This window comes from Dasypus novemcinctus, chromosome 13 (assembly GCF_030445035.2).
Source record: "Dasypus novemcinctus isolate mDasNov1 chromosome 13, mDasNov1.1.hap2, whole genome shotgun sequence".
NCBI lineage: Eukaryota > Metazoa > Chordata > Mammalia > Cingulata > Dasypodidae > Dasypus > Dasypus novemcinctus.
The window spans coordinates 14,573,357-14,587,052 of NC_080685.1; the positions used below are offsets into that span (position 1 = coordinate 14,573,357).

The following is a 13,696-nucleotide window of genomic DNA, read 5'->3' on the forward strand; positions in this document are numbered from 1 at the left end:
TTTCTTCAACACTTGACCTGGTTTATACTGAACCTTTATAATAACCCATGTTTAACAGTTCAGCTCTTCTCCAGTCTCAGTCTGTATTTTGCCCTAGACATATACAGTAGCTTTCAAGATTTCACTAGTATGTGTGAATGTTTCCCCTCCCAGAGAGTATTTTCTTTCCCCTATTCCTCTTTGGGAGTCCTGGACTGTTCTCTTTATTTTTATACAGATTTTTTTCCTTCCTGGTAGATGTGGTTTGCTCGTTTCCACTCCACTGCTCTGGACCACCCTTTTATCCCAGCTTTCATTACTGGGTACACAATACCTTTTAGTGTCTCTGTTCCCCCTTTCTACACAGCTTTTCTGCCCCTGGTAACTTCTGAGTTTGGGGATCCTGACCTGCCCCCTGAGTCTGTCCTCTACAGAGCCAGATGGGGTCAATGTACAAAGACAGCCAATATTTTTGTTTATGTGCACCAGCAATTAGACCCTAAGGAGCCAGGCTGAGAATGCACACAGTTTGCCAGAGTTCTTCCACAGGTCACTCTGGCTTTAGGAATCTACTTTGAATGTATATGTGCAGACTGCTAAATTGATGCTATGGTTTCTTTGTGGCCTGGGTCCCTGTGTTTAAATGTGTGTGGGCTGCTAATCTGCCACCCAGCATGAATCTATAGTCAGAGACTGCAGTTCACAGTGCGCGGGCTGGGGAGCATCTACCATGGGTCTCTTAAACTGCCCAGATCCTAGTGTGGGGATGGAGTCCAGAACAGTAAGTTTGTCTCAATGCTCTTGTACTGTTTTGGGATATTTTTTCCAAGTCAGCATTCATTGAGTCTTTCTCTGCTCTCAGTCATCCTCCAGAATTCCAAGAGAGATGAATCTGACTTTTTGTTCAGCGGTCTCTAAGGGGAAATGTTCATGGGGATATCTGACACCACCATGTTGATCTATTCTATTTATATAATGCAATTACTGATGTGATCAGATTGCATTTTACATTTTGTTTTTAGATTTTGCTTGTTTCATCTTTTATTGTTTCTCCCTTCTTTTCCTGTCTTCTTTTGGGTTAACTGAATGTATTTTAGAATTCAGTTTCTCTATTTTCTTTTTAGCTCTTGGTGGTATTATTTTGTATGTATATGGCCAATATAAGGATTACAATAAATAGCCTGAACTTCTCAGTCTTCTTAAGGTTAACATTGTAGCCCTTCATGTAAAATACAAGACTCTTACAGAGATATATTTCCATTTACCATCCCCCATCTTGTTCGCTGTAGTTGTCATATGTATTGCATCTCTGTCCACTATGCACACTATAAATTGCATAGTATAATGTTACAGTTTTTGCTTTAAACAGCTAAATGTATGTTAAAGAATTTTAGAGAGAAAAAAAAAAGAAATTTAGAGAAAAAATAACCTTTAATATTATGCCCACATATTTCCTATTTTGATGCTTTCATTCCTTCCTGAAGATCCAACTTTCCATCTGGTATCATTTGTCTTCAGCCCAAAGAGCAGTCTTTAGCATTTCTTCTATTACAAGTTTACTGGTGATGAAGTAGCTTACTTTTTTGTCATTCTGAAAATGTTTTTATTTTGCCTTTATTCTTTTCTATTCTTGTGGGATATTTTCTGAGCTGACTTTTTTTTTCTGTTCAGTATTAAAGATAAAAAATTGGTCATTCTTATTGTTCCAATGCATGATGTATGTAATGTGCCCTCATCTCCCCCCCTTTCCTGGCTACTTCTAAGATTTTCTCTTTATTTTTGGTTTTTAAGTAATTTGGTTGGTTTTGGAATGTTCATATATTAGTGTAGTTTTTCTTTGTTTATGTTGGTCAGAGTTTTCAAGTTTCTTGAATCTGTAAATTTGTCTTTTAACGAATTTTGGAAATTTTCTCCTATTATTTGCAGAACCTTTTTTCTGCCTCATTCTCGCTAACCCTGAGAACCAACTACATGTATGTTAGGCCTTTTGGTATTATCCCACGGTCACTGCCACTGTGTTCTTTTCTTTTTTCCAATGCTTTTCTTTGTTTTACAGATTTAGATCATTTCTGTTAATCTGTGTTCAAGTTTACTAACTTTTCTATCATTTTAACTCTGCTGTTAAACCTATCCAATGGATTTTAAATTTTAGATACTGTACTTTTTAGTTCTAGAATTTCTGTTTTACCTTTTTTTTCTTTTACAATTTCTGTTTCTCTAAAATTTTCTAGGTGTTCATTATGAGCATTTTTTCCTCAACTGCCTTAACTATAATTATAACAGCTTTTTTTTTTAAAGATTTTTTTATTTTATTTCTCTCCCCTTCCCTCCACCCCCACCCCAGTTGTCTGTTCTCTGTGTCTATTTGCTGCGTGTTCTTCTTTGTCCGCTTCTGTTGTTGTCAGTGGCACGGGAATCTGTGTTTCTTTTTGTTGTGTCATCTTGTGTCAGCTCTCCGTGTGTGCAGCGCCATTCCTGGGCAGGCTGAACTTCTTTTTGCGCTGGGCAGCTCTCCTTCTGGGGTGCATTCCTTGCATGTGGGGCTCGCTCCCCTGTGCGGGGGACACTCCTGCGTGGCACGGCACTCCTTGCCCGCATCAGCACTGCACATGGGCCAGCTCCACACGGGTCAGGGAAGCCCAGGGTTTGAACCATGGACCTCCCATGTGGTAGACAGACACCCTAACCACTGGGCCAAGTCCGCTTCCCTATAACAGCTTTAAAATCACTATCTGCTTATTCCAACATTTGAGTGATCTTGGGGTGGTCTGTCTTTATCATCACCTTTTCTCTTCAGTGTGAATAACATTTTCTTCTTTTTCTTATATTTGGTAACTTTGGATTGTATAATACGAATTGTTCATAGTAGAGACTCTTAATTTTCTTATATTCCTCTAAAGAGTCTTGGTTTTTTGTTTTTTGTTTTTTTTTTTTTTTTGCTTTAGCAGGTGGTTAAATTATTTGAACACAGACTTTGAATTCTATCTCACTTGCAATGGATAGCAACTGAAATCTCTATTCAGTTTTTTTTCGCCTTGGATGGGCTGCTTGGATTCTGCCTTGAATGTGTATTTTGAGTCAGCCATGGATTTGGGTAGTTTGTGTGGAAAATTTGGGGCTCTTTTCTGTGACCCATTTCTTTCTGGAGGTTTCCTTCCTCTCTTCTTAGCTGCTGTGTTTGTCTTCTCTCCTCTCTGAATTTTTGACCAGTAAGACTGAGGTTTTTATCTGTTAGTTGCCTCTTGATTCCTGCCTTCAGGCAAAAAAAAGGCATAAAAAAAAAAAGAAATATGCCTATTGCCTTTCCCTCCTTCTAAAAGTTGACTCTTCTTCAGATTCTGTTTTATACATTCCAATGCCTTCAAATAGTTGTGTTTTTGTTTTGTTTTGTACAGAGTTCATCATTACCTATAGGAGGATTGATCTGATATTATAGAACTCTTCACTTTTTTTTTTAAGTGTCTTTAGAAATATGTTTGTATTATGTTCGTGTTGATTGTTGTTATATAGCAACAGACACAATGTTGGAGAGTCACCAATAAATACACAAATCAATTTAAAGTTAAATTTCTCTTTTTTTACTTCCTGTAAAGAATAGTGTAGTTTGTTTATTGAAATAAATATGAGAAAGAGATAACAAGTCCTGCTTTTGGTTCAACCATGGAGAGCCATGTTACATTATTTCGGATATTGTTTTTATTCCAGCCATTATGATTGCTGTGAAAAGAGCTTTATCTTCAAGTTAACAATGATAGGAGTCCATATATTCTTGTGATTAAAGGTTTCATTGATACAGAAGCTCAGTTAGGTAGCTAAAATAACAATACTTTGAATCCCACTGTTATCCTTAAGTAGAAATTAGGCTTGATCTCTCCTAATTGTCTTATTAGATAGTCTTTTTTCCGTCATGTTTGAATTATCAGTTGATAGTTGGGTTCATGTGTACAATATTGTGATCATGTTGATTTAACTTTAGTTGCCACATTAGCCCAGGGAGTGGTTAATAATCTAAGAAATAGATATATCCATTAAAATCCTTCATTCTGAACTTCTGCATAGTATCGATAGCTTTAACAAAAGTTTCTCCCATGATAAGTTGGTATAGAAGAATAGGCATGAAAATAGGGAAATGTTCGTCACTAAAATAAATCAGGAGGGCCCAAAGTAAACAGTTAACAGAATGAAAATCATCAGTCCTCATTTATATTCCTTTTATTTCCTGAAGGTTCTTTTTTATTTTTTTCCCAACCCAGAGGAGGAAGAGGATTGTGGTTAATAATACAGAAATACAAATATTAGAATGTTCAATGAACTAGAACAAATATATGTCACTATTACAGAGTGGTAAGAATATAGTGATTCATGAAAAAAAATTAATGTAACCTGTGGACTATAGTTAATAGCAATATTGTAATATTCTTTCATCAATGTCAAAAAGGTACTATGTCAACACTAAGGGTCAATAATGGGTATGGGATTTTTTCTTTTGGTCTAAGGAAAATGTTCAAAGGTTTACTGGGACAATGACTGTACAACTCTGATGAAAGTGAGAACCCTGAGTGTACACTTTGGAATGAAAGTACAAGGCTTGGGAACTGTATAACATAGTGAACCATGTGGTGGAAGATGGACTGTGGTTAACAGTACAAATGAGAGTGTTCTTTCATGAACTGTAACAAATATACAATACTAATACATAGTATTAATAATAGGGTGTGTATGAAAAAATATACCAAGTTTATGCTGTGGACCATAGTTAGTGGTAATAGTCTGATTGTGTTCTTTCATAATCTGTAAAAAAAAGAAAAGTTCCACAACAATGTAAGGTGTTGGTGAAGGAGTGATGTATGGGAATTGTGCACATTATGCATGATTGTTTTATAAGTTCACAACTTCCCTAATAAATTTAATTTAAAAATAGATTTATATCAATGGAAATATAAATTTAATGTCACTTTGTGTTTTTTAAATTATATTATTTCCCTTTTTCATTTTAAAAACAATTTTTTTCTCTCCCCTTCCCCACCCCCCCCCAAGTTGTCTGTTCTCTGTGTCTGTTTGCTGTGTGTTCTTCTTTGTCTGCTTCTGTTGTTGTGAGCGGCACGGAATCTGTGTTTCTTTTTGTTGTATCACCTTGTTGTGTCAGCTCTCCGTGTATGTGGCGCCATTCCTGGGCAGGCTGAACTTTCTTTTGTGCTGGGCGGCTCTCCTTACGGGGTGCACTCCTTGTGCATGGGGCTCCCCTGGGTGTGGGACACCCCTGCATGGCATGGCACTCCTTGCGCGCATCAGCACTGCGCATGGGCCAGCTCCACATGGGTCAAGGAGGCCTGGAGTTTGAAACGCAAACCTCCCATGTGGTAAATGGATGTCCTAACCACTGGGCCAAGTCTGCTTCCCAAAAAAACAATTTATTGAAGTATATCATTCATATATGAGCATATATGAACAATAAGTGTATAGTAAAAGTTGTGAATTTACAAAACAAGCTTGCATAATATCATACAGGGCTCCCATACATCACCCCACCACAAATACCTTGCATTGTTGTGAAACGTTTGTAATAAATTATGAAAAAGCATGGTCAAAGTATTACTACTAACTATAGTCCATATCTTATATTTAGTATAGTTTCCCCCCAACCCACCCTATTATTTTTTTGGTCATAAACCATATAAATTGTACAATCAGTAGCATTTGATATAATTACCAAGTAGTGCATTCATCACTTTAGTATTAGATATGAGAGTATTTTCATTCCTAAAAAAAAAAAAATCCACTGCCATACGCATATACTAGTGCTACTATTTACAAATTCTGTGACATGCTTTCACCATTTCTATTCCTTTCCAAACATTTCCAAACAACTGTTTACCAATTGTACACAAATTAAACCTCAGCTTTCCATTCTCTAACCCTTCTCTGGTGACTTATATTCTAGCTATTAATTCCCTGAGTTTGCTCATTATATTTAGTTCATAATAATGCAGTCATACAGTATTTGTCCTTTTGTGCCTGCTTTGTGTCAGTTAACGTAATGTCCTCCAGGTTCATCCACATTGTCCTATGCTTCACAACTTCATTTCTTCTTACAGTTGAGTAATATTCTATCATGTGTATATACTGCAGTTTATCCATTTGTCAGTTGATGGACACCTGGGTTGTTTCCATCTTTTGGCAGTTGTGATTAATGTTGCTATGAGCATTGGTGTGCAGATGTCTGTTCGTGTCACTGCTCTCAGTTCCTCTGGATATGCACCTAGTAGTGGTGTTGCTGGGTCACATGGTAGATATATATCTGACTTCCTTAGGAACTGCCAAACAGATTTCTACAGTGGCTGAACCATTCTACATGCCCACCAAAAGTGAATAAGCATTCCTGTCTCTCCAAATCCTCTCTAACATTTGGGTTTTTTGTTTTGTTTTGTTTTGCTTTTTTGTTGTTGTTAATGGTAACCATTCTAGTAGGTGTAAAATGATATCTCAAGTAGGTTTGATTTGCATTGTCCTAAAAGCCAGTGAAGTTGAACATTCTTTCATGTTTTTTCACCATTTGTGTTTCTTTCTCTTTTTTTAATGAATTTAAGACTCTTTTTTGTTGTTGTTAAAGATTTTATTTATTTTTCCCTCCTCCCACCTTGCTGTTTTTGCTGTCTATGTTGTTGTCTCTTCTCATTTTCTCTCCTCTAGGATTCACTGGGATTCGATCGTGGAGACCTCTCATGGGGAGAGAGATTCCTTGTCAATTGCGCTACCTCAGTTCCTGGTTTCTGCGGTGCTTCAACTTGACTCTTCCCTTGTCTGTCTTTTGCTGTGTCATCATCTTGCTGTGTGACTCACTTGCACAGGGCACTGCCTTACTGCACAGGCACTTGCGCTGGCACTCACACAGGCACTGGCTTGCCACACGGGCACGCTTTCTCCCTCTTTTTCACCAGGAGGCCCCAGGGATCGAACCCAGGTCCTCCCATATGGTAGGTGGAAGCTCTGTCACTTGAACCACATCTGCTTCCCTGTATTTCTTCTTTAGAAAAGTATCTATTCAGGTCTTTTGCCTATTTTTTAATCGGGTCATCTGTCTTTTTACTGTTGAGTTGTAGGGTCTCTATATATCATGGATATTAGATATTTGTTGATTGTGTGATTTCCAAATATTTTCTCCCATTGAGTCAGGTGTGTTTTTACTCTCTTCATAAAGTCCTTTGAGGTGCAGAAGTGTTTAATTTTGAGGAGGTCCCATTTATCTGTTTTTTTCTTCTATTGCTTGTGCTGTGGATGTAAGGCTTAAGAAACCCCCACCTACAATAACATCTTGTAGATGTTTCCCTACTTTATTTTCTAGGAGGTTTTTGGTCCTGGCTTTTATGTTTAGCTCTTTGATAAATTTCGAGTTGATTTTTGAATAGGGAGTGAGATAGGGGTCCTCTTTCATTCTTTTAGTTATGCATATCCAGTTCTCCCAGCACCATTTGTTGAAGAGACTATTCTGTCCCAGAAAACTGAACCCTATTGGCTTATCAAAAATCATTTGGGGAAGCGGCTGTGGCTCAATCAGTTGGGTTCCTGTCTACCACATGGGAGGCCCTGGGTTCATGTCCCAGGGCCTCCTTGTGAATTCAGGCTCGCCTGCACACTGGGGAGCGCTGCCCGGCCCGCAAGTGCCACAGAGCACTGCCTGGCCGGCAGATGCCACAAAGCGCTGCCCAGCCTGCAAGCACCGCAGGGAACCAGCTCAGCAGGGTGACGCAACAGAACAAGGGAAACAAGCAAAAATACAGAAGAGCGCGCAGCGAATGGACACAGAGAGCAGAAAGCAAGCGCGCCGCAAGGGGGGAGGGGAAAATTAAATAAATAAATCCAGACACGGGGGAATGCACAGGGAGTAGACACAGAGAGCAGACAGCACACAAAAAGCCACAAGGTTCGGAGAGGATAAAAAAATAATAATTTGACCACAGAGGTGAGGGTCTATTCTGAATTCTCAGCTAAATTCTGTTGATCAATATGTCTATCTTAATGCCAAATAGCTGTTTTGACTACTGTAACTTTATAATATACTTCAAGGTCAGGAAGAGTGAGTCCTCTGACCCTGCTTTTCTTTTTCAGGATGTCTTTTCCTTCCAAACATATTTGGTAATTGACTTTATTTCTGTAAAGTAGGCTGTTGGAATTTTGATTGGTATTGCTTTGAATCTATAATTCAATTTGGGTAGGATTGACATCTTCACAATGTTTAGTCTTCTAATTTATGAACACAGAATTTCTTTCCATTTGTTTAGGTCTTCTTTGATTTCTTTTAGCAGTGTTTCATAGTTTTCTGAGTACAGATCCTTTACATTCCTGATTAAATTCATTCCTAGATATTTGAGTCTTTTTGTTCTATGACAAATGGAATTTTTCCCTTAATTTCTTTCTCAGCTTGCTCATGTCTTTAATTTGTTTTTATTGCCCAGTTGCTCTGGCTAGAACTTCACAGTATTGAATATCAGTGGTGACAGTGGACATCCTTGTCTTGTTTCTGACCTTAGAGAGAAAGCTTTCAACCTCTCCCCATTGAGTACCATGTTGGCTTGGGGCTCTTCATATATGCCCTTTATTATGTGTGAGGCACTTTTCTTCTACACTTACCTTTTGAAGAGTTTTTATCAAGAAAATATGCTAGATTCTGTCACATGCCTTTTCTGCATCAGTCGATATGATCATGTGGGTTTTTTCCCCTCCTGAAGGTTCTTTTTGAATGGAGATTCCTGATTTGTTGCATATAGCAATCTGTGATCTTTTGGTTTATTTTTAACCCTATGGGGAGTTCTGACATCCTAATACCTTGGCTTAATTTAATGGTGTCTCTTATTTCCCCTAGTGCTTTTCTTTTCAAAGTTTGTTTTAAGGTTATATAGATTATATTTAGTGTTTGAGAACTTCATGGCAGCTATGGTTATCCCAGATATCTATTTCATGACCATGACTACACCAGAAAACTCAAATGATGCCCCAAACACAGTGGAACAATGTTAGTATCCACAATTTGGGCCATTGGCAATTTAGCCAGTCAAGTGTAAGGTATTTGGGAATGGATGTGGCTCAAGCAGTTGAGTGCCTGCCTACCACATGGGAGGTCCTGGGTTTGGTTCCTGGTGCCTCCTAAAAAATATCAAAACAAATGAAAAAACCAACTCAGGAGCCAATGTTGCTCAGTGGTTGAGCACACCGGCTTTTCTCAGGTTCAATCCCCAGACCCCAGTACCTCAAAAAATATATATATATATTTGAAAACTCCAGTAACATATGCAGTGTAAAATATGAAGTTTATTTTTTCTTATCTCATTTTTCTATTTCTTGTCTCTTTCTCTCTATCCCCTCCCCCCCATTTGTAGGAGGCCCTTTTCAGTGCTCGCTTTAGTCCTCCCAGTTGTGGTGTGCAGGTGAACAAGCTGTGGTACAAACCTGTGGAACAGTTCATCTTACCAGAGGTACCTCATTTCATGAAAATACCATAGTACTAATGAACTTCTTCATAGGTGTGAGTATGTGCTTTCAGGGACAGGCACTTCATTTTTTTTTTTTTTTTTTTTTAAATTTCTTGGTTTTTACCATACAAATTTAATTTATGTCTCAGGTCAGTGTCAGGGACTCCATTCTTCTTTCCCCTATGCCTCTGTTTGTTTGTTTTTTTAAGATATATAGATCACACAGAACATTAGGCACTTGATATTTTGTTGTACCAAGGCAGCTCTCCCGAATGGTAGATGAGGGTACCAACTATGAATAGACTTAATGTAGCACCCTCCATTCAAACACCAGAGATCTTCATAATGCCTCAAAAGTTCCAAAACAACATTTTTAAAAAAGAATTCCATGTGACTTGTTTATTTAGTGGACAAGAGAACAAATGCACAGCTGTTATAATGACAAAGGATAGTAATAGGTATGGATTGATAGAAAGATCAGACACAGGTACTATTTGAGTAAATCAAACAATCTACTTATTTAAAGAATGCCAAAAGCGCAAAAAAAAAATAACAGAGAGATCAGCCACAGTTTTCAAGATAAATAAAACTTCTTCAAGGGGTGAACAATTGTGGTTGATCTCAGATGTCTGAAAACATAACTGTTGCCTTCTGGGTCCCTCTAGGAACAAGTTTAAGTAGATACGTGCTAGAGACCACCTTACTTGACCAGGTGCCTTTCATCAGTCCTGGAGTTAAAATATGTTTTGTGCAGTATTACGTAATCAGATATGAACAAATTATTCATCCACCAGCCTCGGTCTTCTGGTTGTTTCAGTCTAGTTTGGGTACACTCCTGAACTCAGTGCTTTGGTACCAAAATAGGAATCAGTTTCCCAAATATCTCTGGGATTCACTTTAGACTAGCTATGGAGTTTATCCTGCAACATCAATGCTAATTCAAGTTGTGAAAGCTAGACAATTGTCCAATCCCACTGACTAACCCACTACCGCCAGTCTGTGGAGTACTGTTCACATTTTTGCAGCAACAGAATTACACATTTTTATAATAAGCTATAGATCTTTGGAGTTGCATACAAGTAGTTGAAACTATAGATGTTCTGTGAATGTCAGCAATCTCCTTTATTTCATCTATATATGAACTTACGTTTAAGAACATTTTAAAATAAAAGCACAGCTAAAACACATTTGGAAAAAACAAATTGCAGATAAACTAAAAAAAAACAATTAACATCTCAGCAGGATCTGAGAGGCTCTTCTAAGGGCGGTGGCTACACCCAGGTCCTACAGTTATGACAGATGCCTCTGGAGTTCGGTGCCTTGCCAGTGGACCTATTTTGGAATTTGTGCTCCTGAGTGTGATGGAGTTGGACTCAGATGTGACTTTTCTATGCATGCCTCTTCTGTCACTTTTTTTTTAAGATTTATTTTTTATTTATTTCTCTCCTTCCCCCCCCCCCTTGTCTGCCCTCTGTGTCCATTCACTGTGTGTTCTTCTGTGGCTGCTTCTATCCTTAGCAGCAGCACCGGGAATCTGTGTTTCTTTTTGTTGTGTCAGCTCTCCGTGTGTGCAGTGCCATTCTTGGGCAGGCTGCACTTTCTTTAATGCTGGGTGGCTGTCCTAACAGGGTGCACTCCTTGCGCGTGGGGCTCCCCTATGTGGGGGACATCCCTGCTGGCAGGGCACTCCTTGTGCGCATCAGCACTGCGCATGGGCCAGCTCCACATGGGTCAAGGAGGCCTGGGGTTTCAACCACAGACCTCCCATGTGGTAGGTAGACGCTCTATCCATTAGACCAAGTCTCCTTCCCTCTTCTGTCACTTTTACTGAACCTGTGGTTGGTGCTAGGGTTGGTGTATGCTCAGACTTGAATCTCTGGACTGTCTATGTGCCACCTGGGCCCTGAGATTTGGCAGAGTTGTAACACCTACTCTCTGGTTCATTGGACTTACTCAGGTCAGCTAACAGGGAGGTGAAGATGGTCAACCACCACACCAGGGAACAGAGAGAGTACAGCTGTAAGCAGGAGAATTCCGTCCATCAGCTATGTGAGATCTAAGTCCCTTCTTAATTTAGAGGTGGAGTAGACATCACCATCCCAGGGTCCTCAGGATGGAGGAATAAAATTTGGATTAGAGTGGACTTACTGGTATTCTAATACAGAATTATTGTGACTCTAGTAATGGAAGAAATTATATCATCAATGTGGAGACAGTGGCTGCAGAAGTTGCTGAAGTCAGGAAGAGGGAAGAAGAGGTGTGGTATTGGGGCATTTTCAGGACTTGGCATTGTCCTGAATGATATTGCAGGGACAGATGGAGGACACTATATATATCCTGCCATAACCCACTGAATGGACTGGGAGAGAGTGTGACTACAACATAAACTATAATCCATGCTGTGTAGCAGTGCTCCAAAATGTGCTCATCAAATGCAATGGATATACCACACTAATGAAAGAAGTTGTTGATGTGGGAGAAGTAGGGGGTGTGGGGAGTGGGGTATATGGGAACCTCTTATATTTTTTATTGTAACATTTTGTGTGGTTTATGTATCTTTTTTAAAAAAAAAAAAAGAACAAAAAAACAAGACCACTAAAATCCCACAATTAGAAATAATCACTTTTCAAATTTTGTTTTCTATTTTTCTGGACTTTTTTTTTTTTTCCTGTTTATATATAGAGAAAGGGGTGGGGTGAACAGATGCAAATATAGTTACTAGGATCATACTGTTCATCCTTTTTTATAATTTATTCACAATTTCTTTCTTTAACATAGCATTTTAAAATATAAATCAGATGGCAGACTTGGCCCAGTGGTTAGGGCGTCCGTCTACCACATGGGAGGTTCGCGGTTCAAACCCCGGGCCTCCTTGACCCGTGTGGAGCTGGCCCATGCACAGTGCTGATGTGCACAAGGAGTGCCCTGCCACGCAGGGATGTCCCCCGTGTAGGGGAGCCCCACGCGCAAGGAGTGCACCCCATGAGGAGAGCCACCCAGCGTGAAAAAAAGTGCAGCCTGCCCAGGAATGGCACCACCCACATGGAGAGCTAATACAACATGACACAACCAAAAAAAAGAAACACAGATTCCTGTGCCGCTGACAACAACAGAAGCAGACAAAGAGGACGCAGCAAATAGACACAGAGAACAGACAACCAGGGTGGAGGGGGGAAGGGGAGAGAAATAAATCTTTAAAAAAAAAAATATATATATATATATATATATATATATATATATATATATATATATAAATCAGTTTTTAATGGCTGCCTGGAAGTACACTGTATAGAAATATAGTCATTTATTTAACCCTTTGTAGTTAGATATTGACGTATTTCCAGTGTTTCACTATTATGAGGAAGACCACAGTGAACATCATTACTCCTCTGTTTTGTGTACATAACTGGTTGTTTTCTTAGGATGAATTGTTGTCAAAGCGTATACCCATTTTTAAGTTGTATGATTCCTTCCTGGAGGGCAGTTTAATAATTTGTATCAGTTTGAGTAATTGTGAGCAGTATATGAGAATGCCTATTTTCCTATGTCCTTTTTTTTTTTTTTTTTTTTAATTTCCCCCCCTCCCCTGGTTGTCTGTTCTTGGTGTCTATTTGCTGCGTCTTGTTTCTCTGTCCGCTTCTGTTGTCGTCAGCGGCACGGGAAGTGTGGGCGGCTCCATTCCTCGGCAGGCTGCTCTTTCTTTTCACGCTGGGCGGCTTTCCTCACGGGCGCACTCCTTGCGCGTGGGGCTCCCCCACGGGGGGGACACCCTTGCGTGGCAGGGCACTCCTTGCGCGCATCAGCACTGCGCATGGCCAGCTCCACACGGGTCAAGGAGGCCCGGGGTTTGAACCGCGGACCTCCCATATGGTAGACAGACGCCCTAACCACTGGGCCAAAGTCCGTTTCCCCCTATGTCCTTTTAATTCTTTTTATTTTCACATATGAACTTTTTTTCCTTTTAAAATGCGGTATATACTACCAAAGGTGTGTTTTACTTGAAATAAGCAGTAGTGCCTCAATTAGGTGGTATTGGCCAAGTGTTGGATCTCAGTTTTTGAAGGAAGCCATTCTTTGGTTGGTTTGTTCATTTACTCAGACAATATGTATTGCAAATTTACCCTCTGCCATGCACTTTTCTAATCACTGGGGCTGTATAAGGACACAATACAAAGGTCCTGCCATTCAGAGAGTTTACATTCTAGTGAGAAGAGCAAAGCTAGCACAGATAGAGTTCTATCTAGTTAACT

The 13,696-nt window shown here is 39.4% G+C and overlaps 1 protein-coding gene across 4 annotated transcripts in view; it reads left to right on the top strand.

Annotated features, from left to right (window-relative positions):
- Positions 1-13,696, top strand: part of B3GALNT2 (beta-1,3-N-acetylgalactosaminyltransferase 2) — a 61,481-nt gene that overhangs the window by 22,448 nt on the left and 25,337 nt on the right. For 3 of the 4 annotated variants that reach the window (XM_004473125.4, XM_071207368.1, XM_004473124.4), the window contains exon 5: positions 9,354-9,449. The exons of the other annotated variant lie outside the window; for it this stretch is intronic. In XM_004473125.4, coding sequence (XP_004473182.1) covers positions 9,354-9,449 — 96 coding nt within the window. The remainder of the gene's footprint in view (positions 1-9,353; positions 9,450-13,696) is intronic. 4 annotated transcript variants of the gene reach the window in all.